General features: G+C 46.6%; 1 protein-coding gene across 3 annotated transcripts in view; it reads right to left on the bottom strand.

Annotated features, from left to right (window-relative positions):
• The window catches only part of unc5ca (unc-5 netrin receptor Ca), a 335052-nt gene that overhangs the window by 27797 nt on the left and 279846 nt on the right, over nt 1–27409 (bottom strand). For all 3 annotated transcript variants that reach the window (XM_064937639.1, XM_064937554.1, XM_064937718.1), the window contains 4 exons: nt 22852–23043; nt 17111–17458; nt 9972–10059; nt 7188–7356 (listed from right to left, as the gene is read on the bottom strand). In XM_064937639.1, the coding sequence (XP_064793711.1) occupies nt 7188–7356; nt 9972–10059; nt 17111–17458; nt 22852–23043 (797 nt within the window). The remainder of the gene's footprint in view (nt 1–7187; nt 7357–9971; nt 10060–17110; nt 17459–22851; nt 23044–27409) is intronic.

A 27409-nucleotide genomic window follows, 5' to 3' on the forward strand; every position in this document is an offset into this window, starting at 1 on the left:
CCAGCCACACACAAGCATTCATTTTCCTGCTGTTATGAGGGGAGAAACAACAGGAATTAAAAGCCTTTGCAGTAAGCTTGGCCGTTAAACAGTACACCAGCCACACACAAGCATTCATTTTCCTGCTGTTATGAGGGGAGAAACAACAGGAATTAAAAGCCTTTGCAGTAAGCTTGGCCGTTAAACAGTACAACAGCAACATTAAAGCTGGTCTTTAGCCTCTACAATAGGACATCAGAGAAGGCACCAGTCATATAATGAGAGAATAGCAAGGCAAAGGGTGGGGTACAGTACTGCATTGAAGGCTGGATGACTGTTCACTTCCATTTAGACGACAATTAACAAATGGGTTGAAGCATGGATATGTACAGATTTTAACGGCTTCTCGTGGTACTGATGTGGTATTAAAACGTGTAGTAAAAAATTAAGCATAAAGGTCCATCGATAAACTAGTGTCCTGTCCAGGAGGTGTACTGGTACATCAAGCTGTCTGCCTCACTACAGAAACAGGAGATAGACTAGTGTCCTGTCCATGAGGTGTACTGGTACATCAAGCTGTCTGTCTCACTACAGAAACAGGAGATAGACTAGGGTCCTGTCCAGGAGGTGTACTGGTACATCAAGCTGTCTGTCTCACTACAGAAACAGGAGATAAACTAGTGTCATGTCCAGGAGGTGTACTGGTACATCAAGCTGTCTGCCTCACTACAGAAACAGGAGATAGACTAGCGTCCTGTCCAGGAGGTGTACTGGTACATCAAGCTGTCTGCCTCACTACAGAAACAGGAGATAGACTAGCGTCCTGTCCAGGAGGTGTACTGGTACATCAAGCTGTCTGTCTCACTACAGAAACAGGAGATAGACTAGCGTCCTGTCCAGGAGGTGTACTGGTACATCAAGCTGTCTGCCTCACTACAGAAACAGGAGATAGACTAGTGTCCTGTCCAGGAGGTGTACTGGTACATCAAGCTGTCTGTCTCACTACAGAAACAGGACATAGACTAGCGTCCTGTCCAGGAGGTATACTGGTACATCAAGCTGTCTGCCTCGCTACAGAAACAGGAGATAGACTAGCGTCCTGTCCTGGGGGTGAACCTTCGTCCCAGTCTGAGGTCTTGATCGCTCTGGAGCAGGTTTTCATCAATGATCTCTCTCTAATTTTGCTCCTTTCATCTTTCCATCGATCCTGAATAGTCTCTTTACTTTTCAATTGAGCTACACCGCAGATCTTCTGCGATACGGATTGAATCGAGCCCTCAAGTTGTCTTTTTTCATTTGACTTTTGTATCGGAGTTGTTGCTCCTTTCCACCACCCCCGTCATCTTTTGAAGAATGGTATAGTCTGGTCTGGAAGAGGACACATTATTATAGATCAACTCAGGTCCTTGTTCTGAAATCACTATTGAGCTCCAAATCACACCTTATCTGGAGTTATGTGCCTTTTGATGAGCCGTATCAATACGAGTTTGTAGAAAACCAATATTGTTTGAATCGGTTATTGCTTCTAACCACAGCTGTGATTTTTCCCAGAATATAGCTGACAGGCTGTGTTCCACTCTATGGCTGTGTTCAACTCTATGGCTTCGTCCAACTCCATGGATTGCATTCTGATCTGTGGCTCAATAAACCTAAGCACACACCCACCCACACACACACTGCATGCATAATTGTGGGCAGACATTGTGTTTCTGTGCGATAACAACAGTGACGCCTGCAGACAGTCTTATCACAAACAGTACCAACACACCACGAATACAGGACCAGGTAGGCCTTTATCACACACACACCACTCCTCAGAGGTAGACTGCTCACGCTGTGAGAGAGGGAGGGAAGGAGGGAGGGATGGAGAGAAAGAGGGAGGGATGGAGAGAAAGGAGGGAGGGAGGGATGGAGAGAAAGGGAGGGAGGGAGGGAGGGATGGAGAGAAAGGAGGGAGGGATGGAGAGAAAGGAGGGAGGGAGGGATGGAACAAAGGGATGGAGGGAGGGAGGGAGGGAGGGAGGGAGGGAGGGAGGGAGGGAGGGAGGGAGGGAGGGAGGGGGGGGGGGGGAGGGATGGATGGAGAGAAAGGAGGGAGGGATGGAGAGAAAGGAGGGGGGGAGGGAGGGAGGGAACAAAGGGAGGGATGGATGGAACAGAGGGAGGGATGGATGGAACAGATGGAGGGAGGGAGGGATGGAGAAAAAGGAGGGAGGGAGGTGGGAGGGATGGAGAAAAAGGAGGGAGGGAACAAAGGGAGGGATGGATGGAACAGAGGGAGGGATGGATGGAACAGAGGGAGGGAGGGAGGGAGGGAGAGAAAGGAGGGAGGGAGGGAGGGATGGAGAGAAAGGATGGAGGGAGGGAAGGGAAGGAGGGGATGGATGGAACAGAGGGAGGGATGGAGAGAAAGGAGGGAGATAAAGGAGGGAGGGAAGGATGGATGGAACAGAGGGAGGGATGGAACATAGGGAGGGAACGGAGGGAGGAAGGGATGGAACAGAGGGAGGGAGGGAATGGAGGGGGGAAGGGATGGAACAGAGAGAGGGAGGAAGGGATGGAACGGAGGGAGGGAGGGAATGGATGGAACAGAGGGAGGGAGGAAGGGATGGAACAGAGGGAGGGAGGAAGGGATGGAACAGAGGGAGGGAGGAAGGGATGGAACAGAGGGAAGGAGGAAGGGATGGAACAGAGGGAGGGAGGAAGGGATGGAACAGAGGGAGGGAGGAAGGGATGGAACAGAGGGAGGGAGGAAGGGATGGAACAGAGGGAGGGAGGAAGGGATGGAACAGAGGGAAGGAGGAAGGGATGGAACAGGGGGAGGGAGGAAGGGATGGAACAGAGAGAGGGAGGAAGGGATGGAACAGAGGGAGGGAGGAAGGGATGGAACGGAGGGAGGGAGGGAATGGAGGGGGGAAGGGATGGAACAGGGAGGGAGGGATGGAGAGAAAGGAGGGAGGGAGGGAGGGAGGGATGGAGAGAAAGGAGGGAGGGAGGGAAGGGAAGGAGGGGATGGATGGAACAGAGGGAGGGATTGGAGAGAAAGGAGGGAGATAAAGGAGGGAGGGAAGGGAGGGAAGGATGGATGGAACAGAGGGAGGGATGGAACATAGGGAGGGAACGGAGGGAGGAAGGGATGGAACAGAGGGAGGGAGGAAGGGATGGAACAGAGGGAGGGAGGAAGGGATGGAACAGAGGGAGGGAGGAAGGGATGGAACAGAGGGAAGGAGGAAGGGATGGAACAGAGGGAGGGAGGAAGGGATGGAACAGAGGGAGGGAGGAAGGGATGGAACAGAGGGAGGAAGGGATGGAACGGAGGGAGGGAGGGAGGGAGAGAAGGGAGTGATGGATGGAACAGAGGGAGGGAGGAAGGGATGGAACAGAGGGAGGGAGGAAGGGATGGAACAGAGGGAGGGAGGAAGGGATGGAACAGAGGGAAGGAGGAAGGGATGGAACAGAGGGAGGAAGGGATGGAACAGAGGGAGGGAGGAAGGGATGGAACAGAGGGAGGGAGGAAGGGATGGAACAGAGGGAGGGAGGAAGGGATGGAACAGAGGGAAGGAGGAAGGGATGGAACAGAGGGAGGAAGGGATGGAACAGAGGGAGGGAGGAAGGGATGGAACAGAGGGAGGGAGGAAGGGATGGAACAGAGGGAGGAAGGGATGGAACAGAGGGAGGGAGGAAGGGATGGAACAGAGGGAGGGAGGGATGGAACAGAGGGAGGGAGGGAGGGAGAGAAGGGAGTGATGGATGGAACAAAGGGAGGGATGGAACATAGTTAGGGAACGGAACAGAGGGAGGGAGGGAACGGAGGCAGGAAGGGATGGAACAGAGGGAGGAAGGGATGGAACAGAGGGAGGATGGGAAGGGAAGGGAAGGGAGGGAGGGAGGGAATGGGGAGGGAGGGAGAGGTGGAACAGAGGGAGGGAGGGAGAGAGCGGTCAGAGGGAGGGAGGGAGGGATGGATGGAACAGAGGGAAAAATGGAACAGAGGGAGAAATGGAACAGAGGAAGGGATGGAACGGAGGAAGGGAGGGATGAAACGGAGGGAGGGAGGGAGGTATGGAGAGATGTAACAGAGGGAGAAAGAGAAGGATGGAACAGATGGAGGGAGGGATGGAACAGAGGGATGAAACAGAGGGGTGGAACTGGAGCAAATTCCTTGTGCTAACAGTTTTTCAACCATCCTGCTGGTCTAATTGAGTTTGGGTGCTGTGTTTACAGAGCCCTGCCAAGCGTGGCCCAGTCTGTCTTCTCCCCCTGCCATCACTGCACTTATCCCATTCTACAAGCACGTGTCTGCATCCCAAATGGTACCCTGCATAGTCCCCTACCTCTGACCAGAGCCTGTATAGTCCCCTACCTCTGACCAGAGCCTGTATAGTCTCCTACCTCTGACCAGAGCCTGTATAGTCTCCTACCTCTGACCAGAGCCTGTATAGTCCCCTACCTCTGACCAGAGCCTGTATAGTCTCCTACCTCTGACCAGAGCCTGTATAGTCCCCTACCTCTGACCAGAGCCTGTATAGTCCCCTACCTCTGACCAGAGCCTGTATAGTCCCCTACCTCTGACCAGAGCCTGTATAGTCCCCTACCTCTGACCAGAGCCTGTATAGTCCCCTACCTCTGACCAGAGCCTGTATAGTCCCCTACCTCTGACCAGAGCCTGTATAGTCCCCTACCTCTGACCAGAGCCTGTATAGTCCCCTACCTCTGACCAGAGCCTGTATAGTCTCCTACCTCTGACCAGAGCCTGTATAGTCCCCTACCTCTGACCAGAGCCTGTATAGTCTCCTACCTCTGACCAGAGCCTGTATAGTCCCCTACCTCTGACCAGAGCCTGTATAGTCTTCTACCTCTGACCAGAGCCTGTATAGTCCCCTACCTCTGACCAGAGCCTGTATAGTCCCCTACCTCTGACCAGAGCCTGTATAGTCCCCTACCTCTGACCAGAGCCTGTATAGTCTCCTACCTCTGACCAGAGCCTGTATAGTCCCCTACCTCTGACCAGAGCCTGTATAGTCCCCTACCTCTGACCAGAGCCTGTATAGTCCCCTACCTCTGACCAGAGCCTGTATAGTCCCCTACCTCTGACCAGAGCCTGTATAGTCCCCTACCTCTGACCTGAGCCTGTATAGTCTCCTACCTCTGACCAGAGCCTGTATAGTCCCCTACCTCTGACCAGAGCCTGTATAGTCCCCTACCTCTGACCAGAGCCTGTATAGTCCCCTACCTCTGACCAGAGCCTGTATAGTCTCCTACCTCTGACCAGAGCCTGTATAGTCCCCTACCTCTGACCAGAGCCTGTATAGTCCCCTACCTCTGACCAGAGCCTGTATAGTCCCCTACCTCTGACCAGAGCCTGTATAGTCCCCTACCTCTGACCAGAGCCTGTATAGTCCCCTACCTCTGACCAGAGCCTGTATAGTCCCCTACCTCTGACCAGAGCCTGTATAGTCCCCTACCTCTGACCTGAGCCTGTATAGTCTCCTACCTCTGACCAGAGCCTGTATAGTCCCCTATCTCTGACCAGAGCCTGTATAGTCCCCTACCTCTGACCAGAGCCTGTATAGTCCCCTACCTCTGACCAGAGCCTGTATAGTCCCCTACCTCTGACCAGAGCCTGTATAGTCCCCTACCTCTGACCAGAGCCTGTATAGTCTCCTACCTCTGACCAGAGCCTGTATAGTCCCCTACCTCTGACCAGAGCCTGTATAGTCCCCTACCTCTGACCAGAGCCTGTATAGTCCCCTACCTCTGACCAGAGCCTGTATAGTCCCCTACCTCTGACCAGAGCCTGTATAGTCCCCTACCTCTGACCAGAGCCTGTATAGTCTCCTACCTCTGACCAGAGCCTGTATAGTCTCCTACCTCTGACCAGAGCCTGTATAGTCCCCTACCTCTGACCAGAGCCTGTATAGTCCCCTACCTCTGACCAGAGCCTGTATAGTCCCCTACCTCTGACCAGAGCCTGTATAGTCCCCTACCTCTGACCAGAGCCTGTATAGTGCCCTACCTCTGACCAGAGCCTGTATAGTCCCCTACCTCTGACCAGAGCCTGTATAGTCCCCTACCTCTGACCAGAGCCTGTATAGTCTCCTACCTCTGACCAGAGCCTGTATAGTCCCCTACCTCTGACCAGAGCCTGTATAGTCCCCTACCTCTGACCAGAGCCTGTATAGTCCCCTACCTCTGACCAGAGCCTGTATAGTCCCCTACCTCTGACCAGAGCCTGTATAGTCCCCTACCTCTGACCAGAGCCTGTATAGTCCCCTACCTCTGACCAGAGCCTGTATAGTCCCCTACCTCTGACCAGAGCCTGTATAGTCCCCTACCTCTGACCAGAGCCTGTATAGTGCCCTACCTCTGACCAGAGCCTGTATAGTCCCCTACCTCTGACCAGAGCCTGTATAGTGCCCTACCTCTGACCAGAGCCTGTATAGTCTCCTACCTCTGACCGGAGCCTGTATGGAAGGGGATGCTATTTGGGACACACCTTGTATAGTCCCCTACCTCTGACCAGAGCCTGTATGGAAGGGGATGCTATTTGGGACACACCTTGTATAGTCCCCTACCTCTGACCAGAGCCTGTATGGAAGGGGATGCTATTTGGGACACACCTTGTATAGTCCCCTACCTCTGACCAGAGCCTGTATGGAAGGGGATGCTATTTGGGACACACCTTGTATAGTCCCCTACCTCTGACCAGAGCCTGTATGGAAGAGGATGCTACTACACAACCTGTCTTTATGTGGATATTGTTATGGGGGACCTCTGTAGTTCCTCCTTCCCAGGAGCCATGTCTGTTCCCCCAGACTATATCTTCTGTATACAATTCAACACTATGACTTCCTTGTCAACAGCAGGCACAGTATACACACATACGGTATATTTAACCTGGCAAAGCTTCATGACAAAAACATTTTTTTCAGGCTTTTGCAAGTGTGAATATTTCAGTTGTATTCTTCAATGACTCACTACAGTGACAGTCCCACCCTCTCAGCTATAGGTCGTGATCCCCTGCTCAGACGTTGCATGCGTCAACCAATGGTCGCGTGCGATGTCGCCGACTGTGCAGTCAGGCCCCAGGTTGCTGATACATGTGGTTAGCAGAAGCGTATTGTAAAAGCTGGCATACGTCTGAGCAGGGGGAGAACATGACCTGTGGGTTTATAAATAAGCCTGACCATTACAGCTACCGTTCTCACCTCCCATTGGCCCTGATTCAGCTGGTTCTTCAACTGGATCTGCCAGTCGTCTCCGTCGGCCTCGGCACAGTGATGAATGGTGAGGATGACTGGGCGGGTCAGGAGGGCCCCTGGGGGACCACAGCTCACCACGGGGCTCAGCACTGTCTGAACATCCTCTACCGGTGGCCTAGAGAGCGAGAGAAGGAGAGAAGGAGAGAAGGAGAGAGAGAGACATTTTTAAATGCTCCTTTCAGGACAAAATCTATTGTCACTGTAGTAAACTTTTTGTTTTTACAGAACCTCAACTGATGTTTGCAGATGTGTGAATTTCCTTTGGTTACTGAATTACAGTCCATTCGGAAGGTATTCAGACCCCTTGACTTTTTCCTCATTTTGTTACGTTACAAACTTATTCTGAAATGGATTAAATTGTTTTTTCCCCTCATCTACACACATTACCCCATAATGACAAAGCAAAAAACAAACAGAAAATGGAAATACAACATTAACATAACTATTTACTCTGTAATTTTCTTAAGCACATTTGGCAGCGATTACAGCCTCAAGTCTTCTTGGGTATGACGCTACAAGCTTGGCACACCTCTATTTGGGGAGGTTCTCCTATTCTTCTCTGCAAATCCTCTCAAGCTCTGTCAGATTGGACAGGGAGCGTTGCTGCACAGCTATTTTCAGGTCTCTCTAGAGATGTTTGACCGGGTTCAAGTCCGGGCTGGCTGGGCCACTCCAGGGCATTCAGAGACTGGTCCCGAAGCCACTCCTGCTTTGTCTTGGCTGTGTGCTTAGGGTCATTGTCCTGTTGGAAGGTGAACCTTCACCGGGCAAGGAGGCATGAGGCTACCAAGAAGCCAATGGCGACATTGAAGGAGGCAAAGACTGGTCAATGTGTGCATGTGACCACAGTATCACAAGTGTTCCAAAAATCTGGCCTCTATGTGGCAAGAAAAAAAAACACTCCTAAAAAAAAGCCACTATCAAGTCTGGTTTGAAGCTTTGCCAAAAATCACATTGTCGAATCAGAGGCCAAGTGGCAAAAGGTGCTGTGGTCAGATGAGACCAAAATCGACTTTTTTGTCCTGAACGTAAAACGATATTTCTGGCAAAAATCCAATATATTTTTCCATCCAAAGAACACCATGCCTACAGTAAAGCATGGCGGTGGCAGAGCCCTGTTGTGGGGTGTTTCTCTTCGGCAGGGACTGGATAGGATAGAAGTGGAAATGGAAAGTGCAAAATAGCGACAGATTCTTGTCCTTGAGTGGCCCCGACGTAAATCCCATCAACAATCTGTGGAATGACTGGAAGAGTGCAGTCCATGAGCAGTCGCCATGCAATTTGACTGAGATTCAACAATTCTGCTCGGAAGAATGGGCAAATATTGCACAGTCCAGGTGTGCAAAGTTAGTAGAGATGTATTCAAAGTGACTCGTGGCTGTAATTAAAGGTGGTTCCACCAATGATTAACTCGGGAGGGTGTTCACTTATCCAAATAGGCTATTTTACTGTTTTAATTGTAGTTAATTTTCAGAGTTTTTTTTCTTTCTCTTCTTTTCACTTGGATATTGTGGGTTACTGTCTGTAAATAAAGTCTGATTTGATGTGTTTTCGTTTCAGGCTGTAAGGCAACAAAAGGTGAACATGTTGAAAGGTGACTTCCTGTAGACAGTTGTGTGTTTTTCCAAATCATGTCCAATCTATTGAATTTACCACAGGTGGGCACCAATCAAGTTGTAGAAACATCTCTAGGATGCACCGAAGCTCAATGTCAAGTCTCATAGCAAAGGGTCTGAATATTTCTGCAAATAAGGAATCTGTTATTTATTTTTAATACATTTGCAAACATTTCTACAAAACTGTTTTTCTGTTTGTCATTATGGGGTGTAGATTGATGAGACAAATATGTCATTTAATACATTTTAGAATAAGGCAGTAATGTAACAAAATGTGGAAAAAGTCAAGGGGTCTGAATACTTTCCGAATGCACTGTCTACACACAGCACTTTTTCTATTAAATTTCTCTTGAGCAGTGGACAAAATGTCTCAAATATGATTGGTACTGAAAATCTGTCTTTTATCTGGGTAATACTGGGACTGGTATCATTGGCGGTGGGTAAGAATACAAGGATTTAGCTGGTATTGAGCTGCTTATTGGTTGAAGACGGGAGAGTAGAACACAAGGACAGGCAGGGAGGCAGGCTGACAGAACAGGCTGACAGGAAGGCAGGCAGGCAGGGAGGCAGGCTGACAGAACAGGCTGACAGGAAGGCAGGCAGGCTGACAGAATAGGCTGACAGGAAGACAGGCAGGCTGACAGGAAGGCAGGAAGGCTGACAGAACAGGCTGACAGGAAGACAGGCAGGCTGACAGAACAGGCTGACAGGAAGACAGGCAGGCTGACAGAATAGACTGACAGGAAGACAGGCAGGCTGACAGAATAGGCTGACAGGCAGGCTGACAGAATAGGCTGACAGGAAGACAGGAAGGCTGACAGGAAGGCAGGAAGGCTGACAGAACAGGCTGACAGGAAGGCAGGCAGGCTGACAGGAAGGCAGGCAGGAAGGCAGGCAGGCTGACAGAACAGCCAGGCAGGAAGGCTGACGGAACAGGCTGACAGGAAGGCAGGCAGGCTGACAGAACAGGCTGACAGGAAGGCAGGCAGGCTGACAGAATAGGCTGACAGGAAGGCAGGCAGGCTGACAGAACGGGCTGACAGGAAGGCAGGCAGGCTGACAGAATAGGCTGACAGGAAGGCCCTGGTGCTGCTACTGTGCTAATGGAGCTCACCTCATGCTGTCCTTCCTGTGCACCGTCACGTACATCTCATACACCCGACCCTGAGGAACAGCACCCGCTGGCACCAGCAAGCTCACACCTGCAGGAGGGAAGGAGGGAGGGAGGAAGGAGGAGAGTGAGGGGGGAGAAAGAGCGAGAGCGCGGAGAGAGCGAGAATGCAGAGAGAGAGCAAGAGGAGCGAGAAAAAGTGAGAGAAGGGGATAGAGGGAGAGAGAGCGAGAGAGGGGGAGAGAGTGGGAGAAGCAAAGGGAGAAAGAGAGAAATCACAAGTCAGGTCAGTAAGTCACACCGCAGGCGGGACTCCTGAAAACAACAGACTGGGCTGAGTGAGAGGCACACATCCACATCAACTATATACCCCCACATTAAATATCTCAAGTGGCCAACAAAACAGGACTCCTCTTTGTCCAAGTAGACACTTATCAGGCTTTTAGCCTGTGTCTGTGATTTGGACTCATTTGGACACAGGGCTGTTTCCTATGTGACTGTTTACTGTGTTCAGTGCCTCCAGCAGGGAGTGAGGCTCTCATCCAATCACTAATTCCCCGGGTCGCTGTGGGGAGCGCTCCAGAGGGTTCCCCTGTGGCCCCAGCCAAACACTTACTACGATTAAATGGGAACTAAACGTGTCAGTGAGTGGGAACATAAGGAACACTCCAACCCAAGAAGAAAGGACACTAGTCTGTGGCATGTGTTGACAGAGCTGCACAGGAGAACAGAGGTTCAATTAAACCCTACATCAATACGACTGGCCAGCTTGATCAGGCTCTTATGTGGTATGACTGCATGTCATTTTGGGTAACACTTTACATTACGATGCTCTCGAACTTGTGTAGTAACGCTGTACTTATACCAAAATGTAACACATATCAAAGCAATAAGGCACGAGGGGGTGTGGTATACAACCAATATACCACGGCTAAGGGTTGTTCTTAGGCACGACACATTGCTGAGTGCCTAGACACAGCCCTAAGCCGTTGTATATTGGCCATATACCACAAACCTCAGAGGTGCCTTATTGCTATTATAAACTGGCTACCAACATAATTAGAGCTGTAAAAATGAATGTTTTGTCATACCTGTGGTATATGCTCTGATATACCATGACTGTCAGCCAATCAGCATTCAGGGCTCGAACCGCATAGTTTATAAATATATATAAAACAATATTGTTACATAGCTCGTTAGTGATTGTCTTTTAACTGCATATAAAACGGCTGAATATTTAAACGTTTTAGTTAAAGGGACTTCATTCCACTTGTGTTAAAAACAAGTACTGCCCAAACTTCATCACTAGGAGCAATTAACCAAATACTGTGTCACAACAATGTTATTACCGTAGTAATTAGGCGACATTGTTACAACACAGGCAGAACAACCTCATGTAAAGTATTCTAGAACAGTTGTCTATGCTCGTTACAGGACATCCAATGTAACGCAATGAGTGTTCTCTCTTCTCTGTCCCCAGGGCACGTCAAGGGAACAGCTCCCAAACTGCCTATCACTTACCCTGTGCCGTTATAACATGACGAACACTAACTCAAACACAACACTAAATGGGCAAACCGGATTGAATCATCACATTCGTTGTGTTTAATCAACTCCGAGCCACAATCCCATTTGCTTGGCCCTAATCGGAGGTAATAGCCCCTAGATACCCTCTATAAGTGGACTGTACTTCATCTGCCCAAGGATCCACAGTCATGTATGTCTGAAGCCCAAATGGAATCCCATGCATGAGGCATGAGCCTGGATCTGCCGCAGTTAGCGTTAGTGCTAGGAAAAAAATAAAAAATAAAAGTGAAGCCCTTTGGGTCCTCAGAACCAGAACCAGGACCAGAACCAGGACTAGAACCAGTACTAGGACCAGAACCAAAACCAGGACTAGAACCAGAACCAAGACTAGAACCAGAACTATAACCAAAACCAGGACCATGACTAGAACCAGGACTAGAACCAGGACTAGAACCAGAACCAAGACTAGAACCAGAACCAAAACCAGGACCATGACTAGAACCAGGACTAGAACCAAGACTAGGGCTAGAAAAAGGACAAGAAACAGGACCAGAACCAGGACTATAACCAGAACCAGGACCAGACCAGAACCAGAACTAGAACCAGGACTAGACCCAGAAACAAGACTATAACCAGAACCAGAACCAAAACCAGGACCAGAACCATGACTAGAACCAGGACTAGAACCAGGATTAGGACTAGAAAAAGGACAAGAACCAGGACCAGAACCAGGACTAGAACCAGAACCAGACCAGAACCAAGACCAGAACATGGAAACACTGTTACGGTAAGTGATCAGGACAGACTATCAATAACATCCAATATAGTAGGCTACGTGAATGAGTCTACTATGGTACAGTGAGCCTACGCAGTACTAACAACATGGCAACTGTTACACCTCAGTCAGCTACAGTTACCTGTCAATGTGCTTCCGAAACAGCGGCTGATTAGTTTGACATGTCTCCAGCCAGCTATCGGCTTTCATGTCATTCATTAAGCAGGTTGCCATGTTCTCCATCTGCTGGCAAACCCGTCACTCCCTTTGAATTAGCTCTTCCATTCATCACCTCGGGATGGGGAGGAATTCCTCCCTGACACAGAGATTTATGTGGCAGTTTTTGACATTGCATTGAGAATGAATGGAGGTGCCATACAGCCTTGCTGTCTGCCGAGCAGAGAATAGCATACAGGTGTCAAAGAGGAGGTAAGTCAGGTATGCATTTCGACTCTGTCAATCATCACACCCTCATCGGCAGACTCAACAGCCTTGGTTTCTCAAATGATTGCCTCGCCTGGTTCACCAACTACTTCTCTGATAGAGTTCAGTGTGTCAGTCTCTATGGGGGTGCCACAGGGTTCAATTCTTGGGCCGACTCTCTTCTCTGTATACATCAATGATGTCGCTCTTGCTGCTGGTGAGTCTCTGATCCACCTCTACGCAGATGACACCATTCTGTATACTTCTGGTCCTTCTTTGAACACTGCGTTAACAACCTCCTTCCGTGGCCTCCAACTGCTCTTAAATACAAAAAAAAAATAAATGCATGCTCTTCAACCGATCGCTGCCTGCACCTGCCCGCCCGTCCAGCATCACTACTCTGGACGGTTCTGACTTAGAATACGTGGACAACTACAAATACCTAGGTGTCTGGTTAGACTATAAACTCTCTTTCCAGACTCACATCAAACATCTCCAATCCAAAGTTAAATCTAGAATTGGCTTCCTATTTCGCAACAAAGCATCCTTCACTCATGCTGCCAAATATACCCTCATAAAACTGACCATCCTACCGATCCTCGACTTCGGCGATGTCATTTACAAAATAGCCTCCAATACCCTACTCAATAAATTGGATGTAGTCTATCACAGTGCAATCCGTTTTGTCACCAAAGCCCCATATACTACCCACCAATGCGACCTGTACGCTCTCGTTGGCTGGCCCTCGCTTCATACTCGTCGCCAAACCCACAGGCTCCAGGTCATCTACAAGACCCTGCTAGGTAAAGTCCCCCCTTATCTCAGCTCGCTGGTCACCATAGCAGCACCCACCCGTAGCATGCGCTCCAGCAGGTATATCTCTCTGGTCACCCCCAAAGCCAATTCCTCTTTTGGCCGCCTCTCCTTCCATTTCTCTGCTGGAGAATGACTGGAACGAACTACAAAAATCTCTGAAACTGGAAACACTTATCTCCCTCACTAGCTTTAAGCACCAGCTGTCAGAGCAGCTCACAGATCACTGCACCTGTACAAAGTCCATCTATAAATAGCCCAAACAACTACCTCTCCCCCTATTGCATTTATTTATTTAAACACAAATTTGCACCCCATTATTTCTACTTTGCCATTCATCTACTGCAAATCTACCATTCCAGTGTTTTACTTGCTATATTGTATTTACTTCGCCACCATGGCCTTTCTATTGCCTTTACCTCCCTTATCTCACCTCATTTGCTCACATTGTATATAGACGTATTTTTCTACTGTATTATTGACTGTATGTTTGTTTTACTCCATGTGTAACTCTGTGTCGTTGTGTGTCGAACTGCTTTTCTTTATCTTGGCCAGGTCGCAGTTGTAAATGAGAACTTGTTTTCAATTTGCCTACCTAGTTTAAATATAGGTGAAATAATTTGTATTTCTTTAAAATGCAGCCTGCTGACAATATCACCAACCTGAAACTCTGTCAACGAACTGTCAATTCAATAGAGTACTGAAACACTGTCAACAAACTGTCAATTCAATACAGTACTGAAACACTCAACAAACTGTCAATTCAATACAGTACTGAAACACTGTCAACAAACTGTCAATTCAATACAGTACTGAAACACTCAACAAACTGTCAATTCAATACAGTACTGAAACACTCAACAAACTGTGAATTCAATACAGTACTGAAACACTCAACAAACTGTCAATTCAATACAGTACTGAAACACTGTCAACAAACTGTCAATTCAATAGAGTACTGAAACACTGTCAACAAACTGTCAATTCAATAGAGTACTGAAACACTGTCAACAAACTGTCAATTCAATACAGTACTGAAACACTGTCAACAAACTGTCAATTCAATACAGTACTGAAACACTGTCAACAAACTGTCAATTCAATACAGTACTGAAACACTGTCAACAAACTGTCAATTCAATACAGTACTGAAACACTGTCAACAAACTGTCAATTCAATACAGTACTGAAACACTGTCAACAAACTGTCAATTCAATACAGTACTGAAACACTGTCAACAAACTGTCAATTCAATACAGTACTGAAACACTGTCAACAAACTGTCAATTCAATACAGTACTGAAACACTGTCAACAAACTGTCAATTCAATACAGTACTGAAACACTGTCAACAAACTGTCAATTCAATACAGTACTGAAACACTCAACAAACTGTCAATTCAATACAGTACTGAAACACTGTCAGCACTGTCACTGTGAGAGAAATAGTAATGGTGTGTTTTTGTAGGCACTAACTCCGCCATGGTTCATTGGACAAAGCCTATGAGAAAAATGAATGGGGTTTTGGGATGAACGCTGGAAATAAGGTCCCTGGTAAAAACAGGCTTATACATTTTGTTCTATGAGATAATCTTCATCGGCTAATGTCACTTTTTGGGTAATAACAAAAAATGTTAATAACAAAAAAACACAAAACTTCATTATCCATAAAGGTCATGTTAACGGACTGCTATTACCTCAGAACAAAACATAACGGCTTCATTATCCATAAAGGTCATGTTAACGGACTGCTATTACATCAGAACAAAACATAACGGCTTCATTATCCATAAAGGTCATGTTAACGGACTGCTATTACATCAGAACAAAACATAACGGCTTCATTATCCATAAAGGTCATGTTAACGGACTGCTATTACCTCAGAACAAAACATAACGGCTTCATTATCCATAAAGGTCATGTTAACGGACTGCTATTACCTCAGAACAAAACATAACGGCTTCATTATCCATAAAGGTCATGTTAACGGACTGCTATTACCTCAGAACAAAACATAACGGCTTCATTATCCATAAAGGTCATGTTAACGGACTGCTATTACCTCAGAACAAAACATAACGGCTTCATTATCCATAAAGGTGATGTTAACGGACTGCTATTACCTCAGAACAAAACATAACGGCTTCATTATCCATAAAGGTCATGTTAACTGACCGCTATTACCTCAGAACAAAACGTATAAGATCTCCTAAGCCGGTGTTAACCGGCAGGGTGGCAGGCAGGGTGACAGGGTGGCAGGCAGGGTGGCAGGCAGGGTGACAGGGTGGCAGGGTAGCAGGCAGGGTGACAGGGTGGCAGGGTAGCAGGCAGGGTGGCAGGGTGGCAGGCAGGGTGACAGGGTGGCAGGGTAGCAGGCAGGGTGGCAGGCAGGGTGACAGGGTGGCAGGCAGGGTGACAGGGTGGCAGGGTAGCAGGCAGGGTGGCAGGGTAGCAGGCAGGGTGGCAGGGTAGCAGGGTAGCAGGCAGGGTGGCAGGCAGGGTGACAGGGTGGCAGGGTAACAGGCAGGGTGGCAGGCAGGGTGACAGGGTAGCAGGGTAGCAGGCAGGGTGGCAGGCAGGGTGACAGGGTGGCAGGGTAGCAGGCAGGGTGGCAGGGTGGCAGGCAAAAGTCTCACAGGCCTTTATACACTTATGCTATTTGATGTGGAGGAGATAGGATCCAATAATCACACACTCATAGTGAGTCCTAAACCAGGTCCATTAGAAGGTCTAGAATAGAAGCTGCATTTACAGTACTTAAAGAATAACAGAAAATAGTTTGCCTGATTGACACTTTCGAGCAAAACTATACTGGGCTGTACTGGGCTGAGCTGTACTGGGCTGAGCTGTACTCGGCTAAGCTGTACTCGGCTAAGCTGTACTGAGCTGTACTGGGCTGAGCTGTACTGGGCTGAGCTGTACTGGGCTGAGCTGTACTGAGCTGTACTGGGCTGAGCTGTACTGGGCTGAGCTGTACTGGGCTGAGCTGTACTGAGCTGTACTGGGCTGAGCTGTACTGGGCTGGCCTGGTATCTACACATCCACCTGTTATATAGTGTGACTCAGTCATTAGTATTGGGCTCAGAGAAATGACAGTACCACTGGGCTTCTGCATCGCTTACTCTGAGGTTTAGGCTGGGTATCTGTAAAGCACTTAACTGTTGATGTAAAAAGTTGATCATATATTCTGATGCCTAGACACCTTGTATATAACTACTGACCCCGGAACTGACCCTGTATATAGCTACTGTCCCTGTATATAACTACTGACCCCGGAACTGTCCCTGTATATAGCTACTGACCCTGTATATAACTACTGACCCCGGAACTGACCCTGTATATAGCTACTGACCCTGTATATAACTACTGACCCCGGAACTGTCCCTGTATATAGCTACTGACCCTGTATATAGCTTACTTACTTTCTAGTGTTCTTATTATTTATATTTCTCATGTGTTTTTGTTCTATTTGACTTTTTTTATAAATGTTTTGTTGTACTACTGCAATGTTGGGAAAAAGCAAGAATAGGTATTTCACTAGTGCACGTGACAGTAAACACTTGAAACAGGGCTTGATAAAATACATTGGATTGATTGAGTACCTGAGTTGGGCACAATGAGGTGCCCTCCCTGGGAGTTGAAGGATCCTGCGGCGGTGCAGGAGGGGTCTCGGGTCCGAGCCAGGCTCTGGTTACGCAGGTTCATGTTCTCACTGTCCAGCAGGGACTGGGTGACCTTAGGGGACAGCTTGGAGGAAAAGTCAGACAGGTCTTCCGAGGGAGTGACCAGGCCAGAGGAGTTGTACACCTTGATCTTCAGGTTGGGCAGGGGGTCCAGAAGGGGCGAGTTGGTCATGGGGATCTTGTCGGACACGTCGTGCAGGGCGTAGACGGGGCCGCGGTACATGGCCGCAGCGTTGGTCAGGTCCGGGGGAGCGGTCAGCAAGTCAGCTGGGGGTCAGAGGTCAGCGATGATTGATAATACGTTTTGTCAAATTCCAAATTTACATTTAACAAAATGTGTTATTTAGACGTGTAAATCAATAACAAATTATGTTCCCAATAATAACCTGGTTGATGGTTGATCAAAAGGGCAGACTGCATCAGGAAGTCTGTACCATAGGTTTATATTTCGGAATTATTGTCTCAAAATGTCTAATCACACAATGGGTCAAATGATTCAGTTACATTACATTACAAGACTTATTGGATGAGGCATTTTCTGTACAGGGGACTTTTATTAAGAGCCCCGACACTCGGTCTGAACATTAACACTGATTGCTAATTAATATGCAGCTCGTTAGCAGACACACCTGCTCTGAATGTGGCAGTTGATTAGGTTCTGGGTTAAAGTTTCCCCTAGGTACAGATCTAGGATTAGCTTCCCCTCCCCCAATGCAAACATGAACCCTTACTGAACATCTCATCAAATGGCTACCCAGACTATTTGCATTGCCACTCGCCCCCCCACACCCTCTTCTACGCTGCTACTACTCTCTGTTATTATCTATCCATAGTCACTTTAATAACTCTACCTATGTGTACATATTACCTCAATTACCTCGACACCGGTGCCCTAGCACATTGACTCTGTACCGGTACCCCCTGTATATAGCCTCCACATTGACTCTGTACCGGTACCCCCTGTATATAGCCTCCACATTGACTCTGTACCGGTACCCCCTGTATATTCTCCACATTGACTCTGTACCGGTACCCCCTCTATATAGCCTCCACATTGACTCTGTACCGGTACCCCCTGTATATACACTGTAGCCTCGCTATTGTTATTTACTGCTGCTCTTTAATTATTTGTTATTCTAATCTCTTACTTTTTTATAGGTATTTTCTTAAACCTGCATTGTTGGTTATGGGCTTGTAAGTAAGCATTTCACTGTAAGGTCTACTACACCTGTTGTATTCAGCATTAGCGGTGAAAATGCAACTTAACCGTACACCGTTAAACCTGAAAAAGCAGAGCCTCCATAAGAGGCCATCATTCATCTACCTTACCTGTGGTACATTATATGGAACAAACTTGCAGGTTCAACATATTTGTTTTCATTGAAATACAATAGTTGCTTTTGAATGAGATTGCCTAACTCAGTGGAACCAATAGAATAGTCCCAAAGGTGCAAACTCCGACCATGAGGCACTACAGAGACTTGATGAAAAGCTGAAAGCATTCGAAAGCAGGTATGATCTCATACTACTTGAACATTCGTTAAACATCAATTCCTTCGTCTGAGTGTGTTAGTGTATGGTTCCATCCATCATCTTTGGCAAGATACGGACAAAATACACTGGTAATGTACCAAATAGCACCCTATTCCCTATGTAGTGCACTGCTTCCATATGGACCCTGGTGAACAGTAGTGCACTGCATAGGGAATAGGGTGCCATTTGGGACGTAGCAGCTAATAATCCTGTTTCCATTCACAGTAGGAGCTCGTCCACTACTTTAGTTTGTTTGTGAAACCCTGCACACCGATCTGACCCTCACCATCCCTCCCCTCCTCCCTCTCTTACTCTCCTTCCTCACCACCCCTCCCTCACCATCCTTCCCTCACCAGCCCTCCCTCCCTCCCTCCCTCCCTCCCTCCCTCCCTCCCTCCCTCCCTCCCTCCCTCCCTCCCTCCCTCCCTCCCTCCCTCCCTCCCTCCCTCCCTCCCTCCCTCCCTCCCTCCCTCCCTCCCTAGCCCTCACCTCCTCTCTCCCTTACTCTCCTCCCTCACCATCCCTCTCCTCCCTCACAATCCCTCCCCTCCTCCCTCCCTTACTCTCCTCCGTCCCTCACCATCCCTCCCTCCCCTCCCTTCCTCTCTCCCCTCACCTCCTCCCTTGTTTCCTACCTCCCTCTCTCGTTCCTCCCTCATTTCCTCCCTCAATATCCCTCCCTTCTGTCCTCTTCTTCACCATCACTCTGTCTCTGTCCTCTTCTTCCCCATCACTCTGTCTCTGTCCTCTTCTTCACTATCACTCTGTCTCTGTACTCTTCCAGCCAGCTCATCTTTCCGCCAATTCACACCCACTGAAATGTAATTAACAGGCAACAGACTGCCAAAAGCTTGATGGAAGAGGAAGGCGAAAACGGAATTCTTTATTAATATTAACCTGAGATGAGCCTTCACCAGCGGATTGACATCCTGATGGTCTGCTGATGAAATGTCATCCGGCGCTCAAACACACACACACACACACAATACGCTGCCGACCAAATTGCATTCCATCTCAGATCTCCACTTTTCATTCACACTCCGATTTGAATGTTAATCCGGCTTCTGTCTTCTTCTTCTCTCACCGTAAGAGACCAGGCAAGGCAACCAGCAGGGAAAGTTCACAGCGGTGGACTACAGATGCCTCAGTCTAGACGTAAAGGCCACCTTTAGACCAGTGGGAGGGTGAGGGAGAGTCTGGGATTAATAACACAAAGCTGCATGGTTGGTCTCCGACGTCTTTTAAATCCTGATCTAATGAGAATTGCCTGTCACGCTGATGAAGGTCACTACCGGTGAGGTTTGGTGATATCACGTGTTGTCTGTAATGATGAGGTTTGGTGTTATCACGTGTTGTCTGTAACGATGAGGTTTGGTGTTATCAAGTGTTGTCTGTAACGATGAGGTTTGGTGTTATCACGTGTTGTCTGTAACGATGAGGTTTGGTGTTATCACGTGTTGTCTATACCGGTGAGGTTTGGTGTTATCACATGTTGTCTGTAACGATGAGGTTTGGTGTTATCACATGTTGTCTGTAACGATGAGGTTTGGTGTTATCACGTGTTGTCTATACCGGTGAGGTTTGGTGTTATCACATGTTGTCTGTAACGATGAGGTTTGGTGTTATCACGTGTTGTCTATACCGGTGAGGTTTGGTGTTATCACGTGTTGTCTATACCAGTGAGGTTTGGTGTTATCACGTGTTGTCTATACCGGTGAGGTTTGGTGTTATCACGTGTTGTCTATACCGGTGAGGTTTGGTGTTATCACGTGTTGTCTGTAACGATGAGGTTTGGTGTTATCACGTGTTGTCTATACCGGTGAGGTTTGGTGTTATCACGTGTTGTCTGTAACGATGAGGTTTGGTGTTATCACGTGTTGTCTGTACCGGTGAGGTTTGGTGTTATCACGTGTTGTCTATACCGGTGAGGTTTGGTGTTATCAAGTGTTGTCTGTAACGATGAGGTTTGGTGTTATTGTGTGTTGTCTATACCGGTGAGGTTTGGTGTTATTGTGTGTTGTCTATACCGGTGAGGTTTGGTGTTATTGTGTGTTGTCTGCAATGGCAGAGGAAAACTTGGATGGTTGTGGCATAGCTACAGTACTGGAGCATCAGGAAGTCTGTACCATAGAAATAGATGTGCTAGAATGGACATTACCTTTGAAGATAATGCTATGTGGTTGGTGGACCGGTGCGGCGGTCATATTGACTGTACACCAACAGGAGAAATGGCTGTGGTCGGAGGTGCTTTGGGGCCATTTCTATGGTATTGGCCGTCCCTCAACAGGATGGAAGGAAAGAGGAAAGTCTATCAGAAATGACTAACGTTGAGTATCTGGGCTGGAGAGGGAAACATCTTGATGTTATCAGGGAAAGAGAAAGCCATGGTAAGAGGAGAAGGAACTATTTGACTTTCTCCGGGAGGCTAAGGATAAAGTATATATACTGCATCAGATAGACACTTTCTACACTCTCAGCACCACTCACCATATACATGTTTTACTCTACAAAAAGAGCTAACTAAGATAACGATTACAGCCATGATTAAATCATGGATAGTAATTATGTTACATTAGTGTATATCTAGATTAAATTAGCAGTTAATTAACTAGCAATTCAAATTCGTATTATACTGAAACACACTGTGTTACTCCATATCCCGCTGTCTGAAGAATTATAGCACTTTATGTTACTGTACTGTCTTCACTAGTCTTCACTAGGTGTCTAATAGGACATTTTGGCTTCAAACACTTCTGCTCACAATTGGTACCTACCTAGTACCAAATGGTGCTTGGTGTGGTTGATTTAATGACCCCCCCCCCCCTCCATATGTAATTCATACAGTGTAACAGTGTTGTAGTACTCGAGTACAGGACTCAGACTTGATTCAGACTCATATCAAGATTTCCACGACTCGTGACGCCGACTCGGACTAGTGGTGATTCGGACATGGACTCAACCGTTTATGTCTTTGTTGTCAGAAAAATATATTTGGCATAATTCAGCACACTAGCTGCAGCAGCAACTGTTACCTAGCATGTATTATCTAATTAGCCTTACAACACTAATGACAAGTAGCTTGTGAGCAGGGTTGGGGAGTAACGGATAACATGTAAGGGAAAACAAATAACTGCCAACTGTAATCCGTTTACGTTACAAGATAAAATATTGTAATCAGAATAGAGATATTTTTGAAAAAAAACGAAATGATTACTTCGAGGATTACTTTTAAATTCAGAAAGGATGTTTTCTCAATGACATTCAAATGAGAATTGAAAAAAAAAAACACAAATTTAAATTTGTTCCACCTGAGCGACTCTATGAGACCACTATGATGTCAGAGACCACTATGATGTCAGAGACCACTATGATGTTAGAGACCACTATGATGTCAGAGACCACTATGATGACACACCAAATGTGTTTGATGAATCGCGGGAAAAGAGCAGGAATGGGCTTTTGTAGGCTACAGTCCCAGCTATGTCTTCCAATGATGCAACTGCTGTAATCTAAAAGTAACTGAATGTAATCAGAATACGTTACTGAGGTAATCCAACAGTTACGTTACCGATTACAATTTTGGACAGGTAACGGATTATATTTAGAAAGTAACTTACACTAGGGACTTGGAACTCGACTCGGACTGGAGGTTTAGTGATTTAACTACATCACTGCAGTGTAATAACCATTTATATTACTTTGTAATTTCTTAGTAAGTATGGGTAATCTATACCATGTAATTTCTTAGTAAATATAGGCAATCAATACCATGTAATTTCTTAGTAAATATGGGCAATCAATACCATGTAATTTCTTAGTAAATATGGGCAATCAATACCATGTAATTTCTTAGTATGGGTAATGTATACCATGTCATTTCTTTGTAAGTATGGGCAATCTATATGTCATGAAATAAAGTGTTACCGGAAAGACATCCCAAACTGAACCATTGTCTAAAGATGCAACGATAAGAGCACAGCTAGAAATAGCCTGGGTACCAGACCTGTTTGTGCTATCCTTCCACTACTGGCATATGACAAGGAGTGGCAAGGACTGTAATGATGGCACAAACAGGTCTGGTACCCAGGCTAAGCTAGGACCTAGTCACCACCCCACATCCTACTCACCTGAGCGCGCCGTCTTTATATTGACCGACTGGAAGCCTCCGTTGAGGGCTGATGAGTCGATGATGTCAGAGTCAAAGTCCCGGTGGGTTTTCCGGTAGACGAAGAGCGCCACGATGACGGAGATGACCAGACACATTATGACAGCGATGACGATGCCTACGTAGAGCGCCATGTTTTCTGTGCTGGGGGCCGCTGTGACAGAGACACAGAGAGGGAGGGACACAGTGAAACCTGATTCATACTGCAAGGCTAAACTAGGGCTGTCTTGGTCAACTGAGAGTAATCTGTTCTTTCGACCAATCGATTGGTTGAAATTTTAAAACATTCATTTCCCCATATATAGACACACTCTATGTGTTTGAATTAAATCAAATATATGTAGGATACCTCGCCTGATGCTTTAAGCACTGCAATGAAAAATGAAGACACACAAATTACTAAAGAGGGAGCCAGAGATCAATATAGCCTAATCAGAAGAAAAAACCTGTTCCCTACTCGACCCTCCTCCTCCTCCCGCTGCCCGCTGCTGCTGGCTTCCACAGATTCTGCCATTACGCTCCTGAAATTGCCCATAATAAGTAATAGGCTAACGGTCGGCAACCTTTTCCATTTGGAGTGCCGAGTTATCCTACCATTTCCAATTGGAGTGCCGAGTTATCCTACCATTTCCATTTGGAGTGCCGAGTTATCCTACCATTTGGAGTGCTGAGTTATCCTACCATTTCCATTTGGAGTGCTGAGTTATCCTACCATTTGGAGTGCTGAGTTATCCTACCATTTCCAATTGGAGTGCTGAGTTATCCTACCATTTGGAGTGCTGAGTTATCCTACCATTTCCATTTGGAGTGCCGAGTTATCCTACCATTTGGAGTGCTGAGTTATCCTACCATTTCCATTTGGAGTGCCGAGTTATCCTACCATTTGGAGTGCTGAGTTATCCTACCATTTCCATTTGGAGTGCCGAGTTATCCTACCATTTGGAGTGCTGAGTTATCCTACCATTTCCATTTGGAGTGCTGAGTTATCCTACCATTTCCATTTGGAGTGCCGAGTTATCCTACCATTTGGAGTGCTGAGTTATCCTACCATTTCCATTTAGAGTGCCGAGTTATCCTACCATTTCCATTTGGAGTGCCAAGTTATCCTACCATTTCCATTTGGAGTGCCGAGTTATCCTACCATTTGGAGTGCTGAGTTATCCTACCATTTCCATTTGGAGTGCTGAGTTATCCTACCATTTGGAGTGCTGAGTTATCCTACCATTTCCAATTGGAGTGCTGAGTTATCCTACCATTTGGAGTGCTGAGTTATCCTACCATTTCCATTTGGAGTGCCGAGTTATCCTACCATTTGGAGTGCTGAGTTATCCTACCATTTCCATTTGGAGTGCTGAGTTATCCTACCATTTCCATTTGGAGTGCCGAGTTATCCTACCATTTGGAGTGCTGAGTTATCCTACCATTTCCATTTGGAGTGCCGAGTTATCCTACCATTTGGAGTGCTGGGTTATCCTACCATTTCCATTTGGAGTGCTGAGTTATCCTGCCATTTCCATTTGGAGTGCCGAGTTATCCTACCATTTGGAGTGCTGAGTTATCCTACCATTTCCATTTAGAGTGCCGAGTTATCCTACCATTTCCATTTGGAGTGCCGAGTTATCCTACCATTTCCATTTGGAGTGCTGAGTTATCCTACCATTTCCATTTAGAGTGCCGAGTTATCCTACCATTTCCATTTGGAGTGCCGAGTTATCCTACCATTTCCATTTAGAGTGCCGAGTTATCCTACCATTTCCATTTGGAGTGCCGAGTTATCCTACCATTTCCATTTGGAGTGCTGAGTTATCCTACCATTTCCATTTGGAGTGCTGAGTTATCCTAAACTTTTGGAGTGCTGAGTTATCCTACCATTTGGAGTGCCGAGTTATCCTACCATTTGGAGTGCTGAGTTATCCTACCATTTCCATTTGGAGTGCTGAGTTATCCTACCATTTCCATTTGGAGTGCTGAGTTATCCTACCATTTGGAGTGCTGAGTTATCCTACCATTTGGAGTGCTGAGCTATCCTACCATTTCCATTTGGAGTGCCGAGGTATCCTACCATTTGGAGTGCCGAGTTATCCTACCATTTCCATTTGGAGTGCCGAGTTATCCTACCATTTCCATTTGGAGTGCTGAGTTATCCTACCATTTGGAGTGCTGAGTTATCCTACCATTTCCATTTGGAGTGCTGAGTTATCCTAAACTTTTGGAGTGCTGAGTTATCCTACCATTTGGAGTGCCGAGTTATCCTACCATTTGGAGTGCTGAGTTATCCTACCATTTCCATTTGGAGTGCTGAGTTATCCTACCATTTCCATTTGGAGTGCTGAGTTATCCTACCATTTGGAGTGCTGAGTTATCCTACCATTTGGAGTGCTGAGCTATCCTACCATTTCCATTTGGAGTGCCGAGGTATCCTACCATTTGGAGTGCCGAGTTATCCTACCATTTCCATTTGGAGTGCCGAGTTATCCTACCATTTCCATTTGGAGTGCTGAGTTATCCTACCATTTCCATTTGGAGTGCTGAGTTATCCTACCATTTGGAGTGCTGAGTTATCCTACCATTTCCATTTGGAGTGCTGAGTTATCCTACCATTTCCATTTGGAGTGCCGAGTTATCCTACCATTTCCATTTGGAGTGCCGAGTTATCCTACCATTTCCAATTGGAGTGCTGAGTTATCCTACCATTTGGAGTGCTGAGTTATCCTACCATTTCCATTTGGGGTGCCGAGTTATCCTACCATTTGGAGTGCTGAGTTATCCTACCATTTCCATTTGGAGTGCTGAGTTATCCTACCATTTCCATTTGGAGTGCCGAGTTATCCTACCATTTGGAGTGCTGAGTTATCCTACCATTTCCATTTAGAGTGCCGAGTTATCCTACCATTTCCATTTGGAGTGCCGAGTTATCCTACCATTTCCATTTGGAGTGCTGAGTTATCCTACCATTTCCATTTGGAGTGCTGAGTTATCCTAAACTTTTGGAGTGCTGAGTTATCCTACCATTTGGAGTGCCGAGTTATCCTACCATTTGGAGTGCTGAGTTATCCTACCATTTCCATTTGGAGTGCTGAGTTATCCTACCATTTCCATTTGGAGTGCTGAGTTATCCTACCATTTGGAGTGCTGAGTTATCCTACCATTTGGAGTGCTGAGCTATCCTACCATTTCCATTTGGAGTGCCGAGGTATCCTACCATTTGGAGTGCCGAGTTATCCTACCATTTCCATTTGGAGTGCCGAGTTATCCTACCATTTCCATTTGGAGTGCTGAGTTATCCTACCATTTCCATTTGGAGTGCCGAGTTATCCTACCATTTCCATTTGGAGTGCTGAGTTATCCTACCATTTGGAGTGCTGAGTTATCTTACCATTTGGAGTGCTGAGTTATCCTACCATTTCCATTTGGAGTGCTGAGTTATCCTACCATTTGGAGTGCTGAGTTATCCTACCATTTCCATTTGGAGTGCTGAGTTATCCTACCATTTCCATTTGGAGTGCTGAGTTATCCTACCATTTGGAGTGCTGAGTTATCCTACCATTTGGAGTGTCGAGTTATCCTACCATTTCCATTTGGAGTGCTGAGTTATCCTACCATTTCCATTTGGAGTGCTGAGTTATCCTACCATTTGGAGTGCTGAGTTATCCTATCATTTGGATTGCTGAGTTATCCTATCATTTGGAGTGCTGAGTTATCCTATCATTTGGAGTGCTGAGTCATCCTACCATTTCCATTTGGAGTGATGAGTTATCCTATCATTTCCATTTGGAGTGCTGAGTTATCCTACCATTTGGAGTGCTGAGTTATCCAATCATTTGGAGTGCTGAGTTATCCTACCATTTCCATTTGGAGTGCTGAGTTATCCTATCATTTCCATTTGGAGTGCTGAGTCATCCTACCATTTCCATTTGGAGTGCTGAGTTATCCTACCATTTGGAGTGCTGAGTTATCCTACCATTTCCATTTGGAGTGCTGAGTTATCCTACCATTTGGAGTGCTGAGTTATCCTACCATTTCCATTTGGAGTGCTGAGTTATCCTCCCATTTGGAGTGCTGAGTTATCCTACCATTTCCAATTGGAGTGCTGAGTTATCCTACCATTTGGAGTGCTGAGTTATCCTACCATTTGGAGTGCTGAGTTATCCTCCCATTTGGAGTGCTGAGTTATCCTATCATTTGGAGTGCTGAGTTATCCTATCATTTGGAGTGCTGAGTTATCCTATCATTTGGAGTGCTGAGTTATCCTACCATTTGGAGTGCTGAGTTATCCTACCATTTGGAGTGCTGAGTTATCCTACCATTTCTACTGATCTGCGTACCAGTTGTGATCTTCATTTGCTTTTTTTCATGGAACAGTTTAATTTAATAAAGTCTTAATTTAATTTATCTTAATTTAATAAAGTCTAATAAAGTCTTCATATCTCAAAATCAATGTCATGTTATTAATCAAAATTATATCTAAATTAAAATGATACAAATCTAAAAGTAATATAAACATTGCAGCCCACAGTTAG

Source organism: Oncorhynchus masou, chromosome 1 (genome assembly GCF_036934945.1).
Source record: "Oncorhynchus masou masou isolate Uvic2021 chromosome 1, UVic_Omas_1.1, whole genome shotgun sequence".
In the NCBI taxonomy this organism is placed as follows: Eukaryota; Metazoa; Chordata; class Actinopteri; order Salmoniformes; family Salmonidae; genus Oncorhynchus; species Oncorhynchus masou.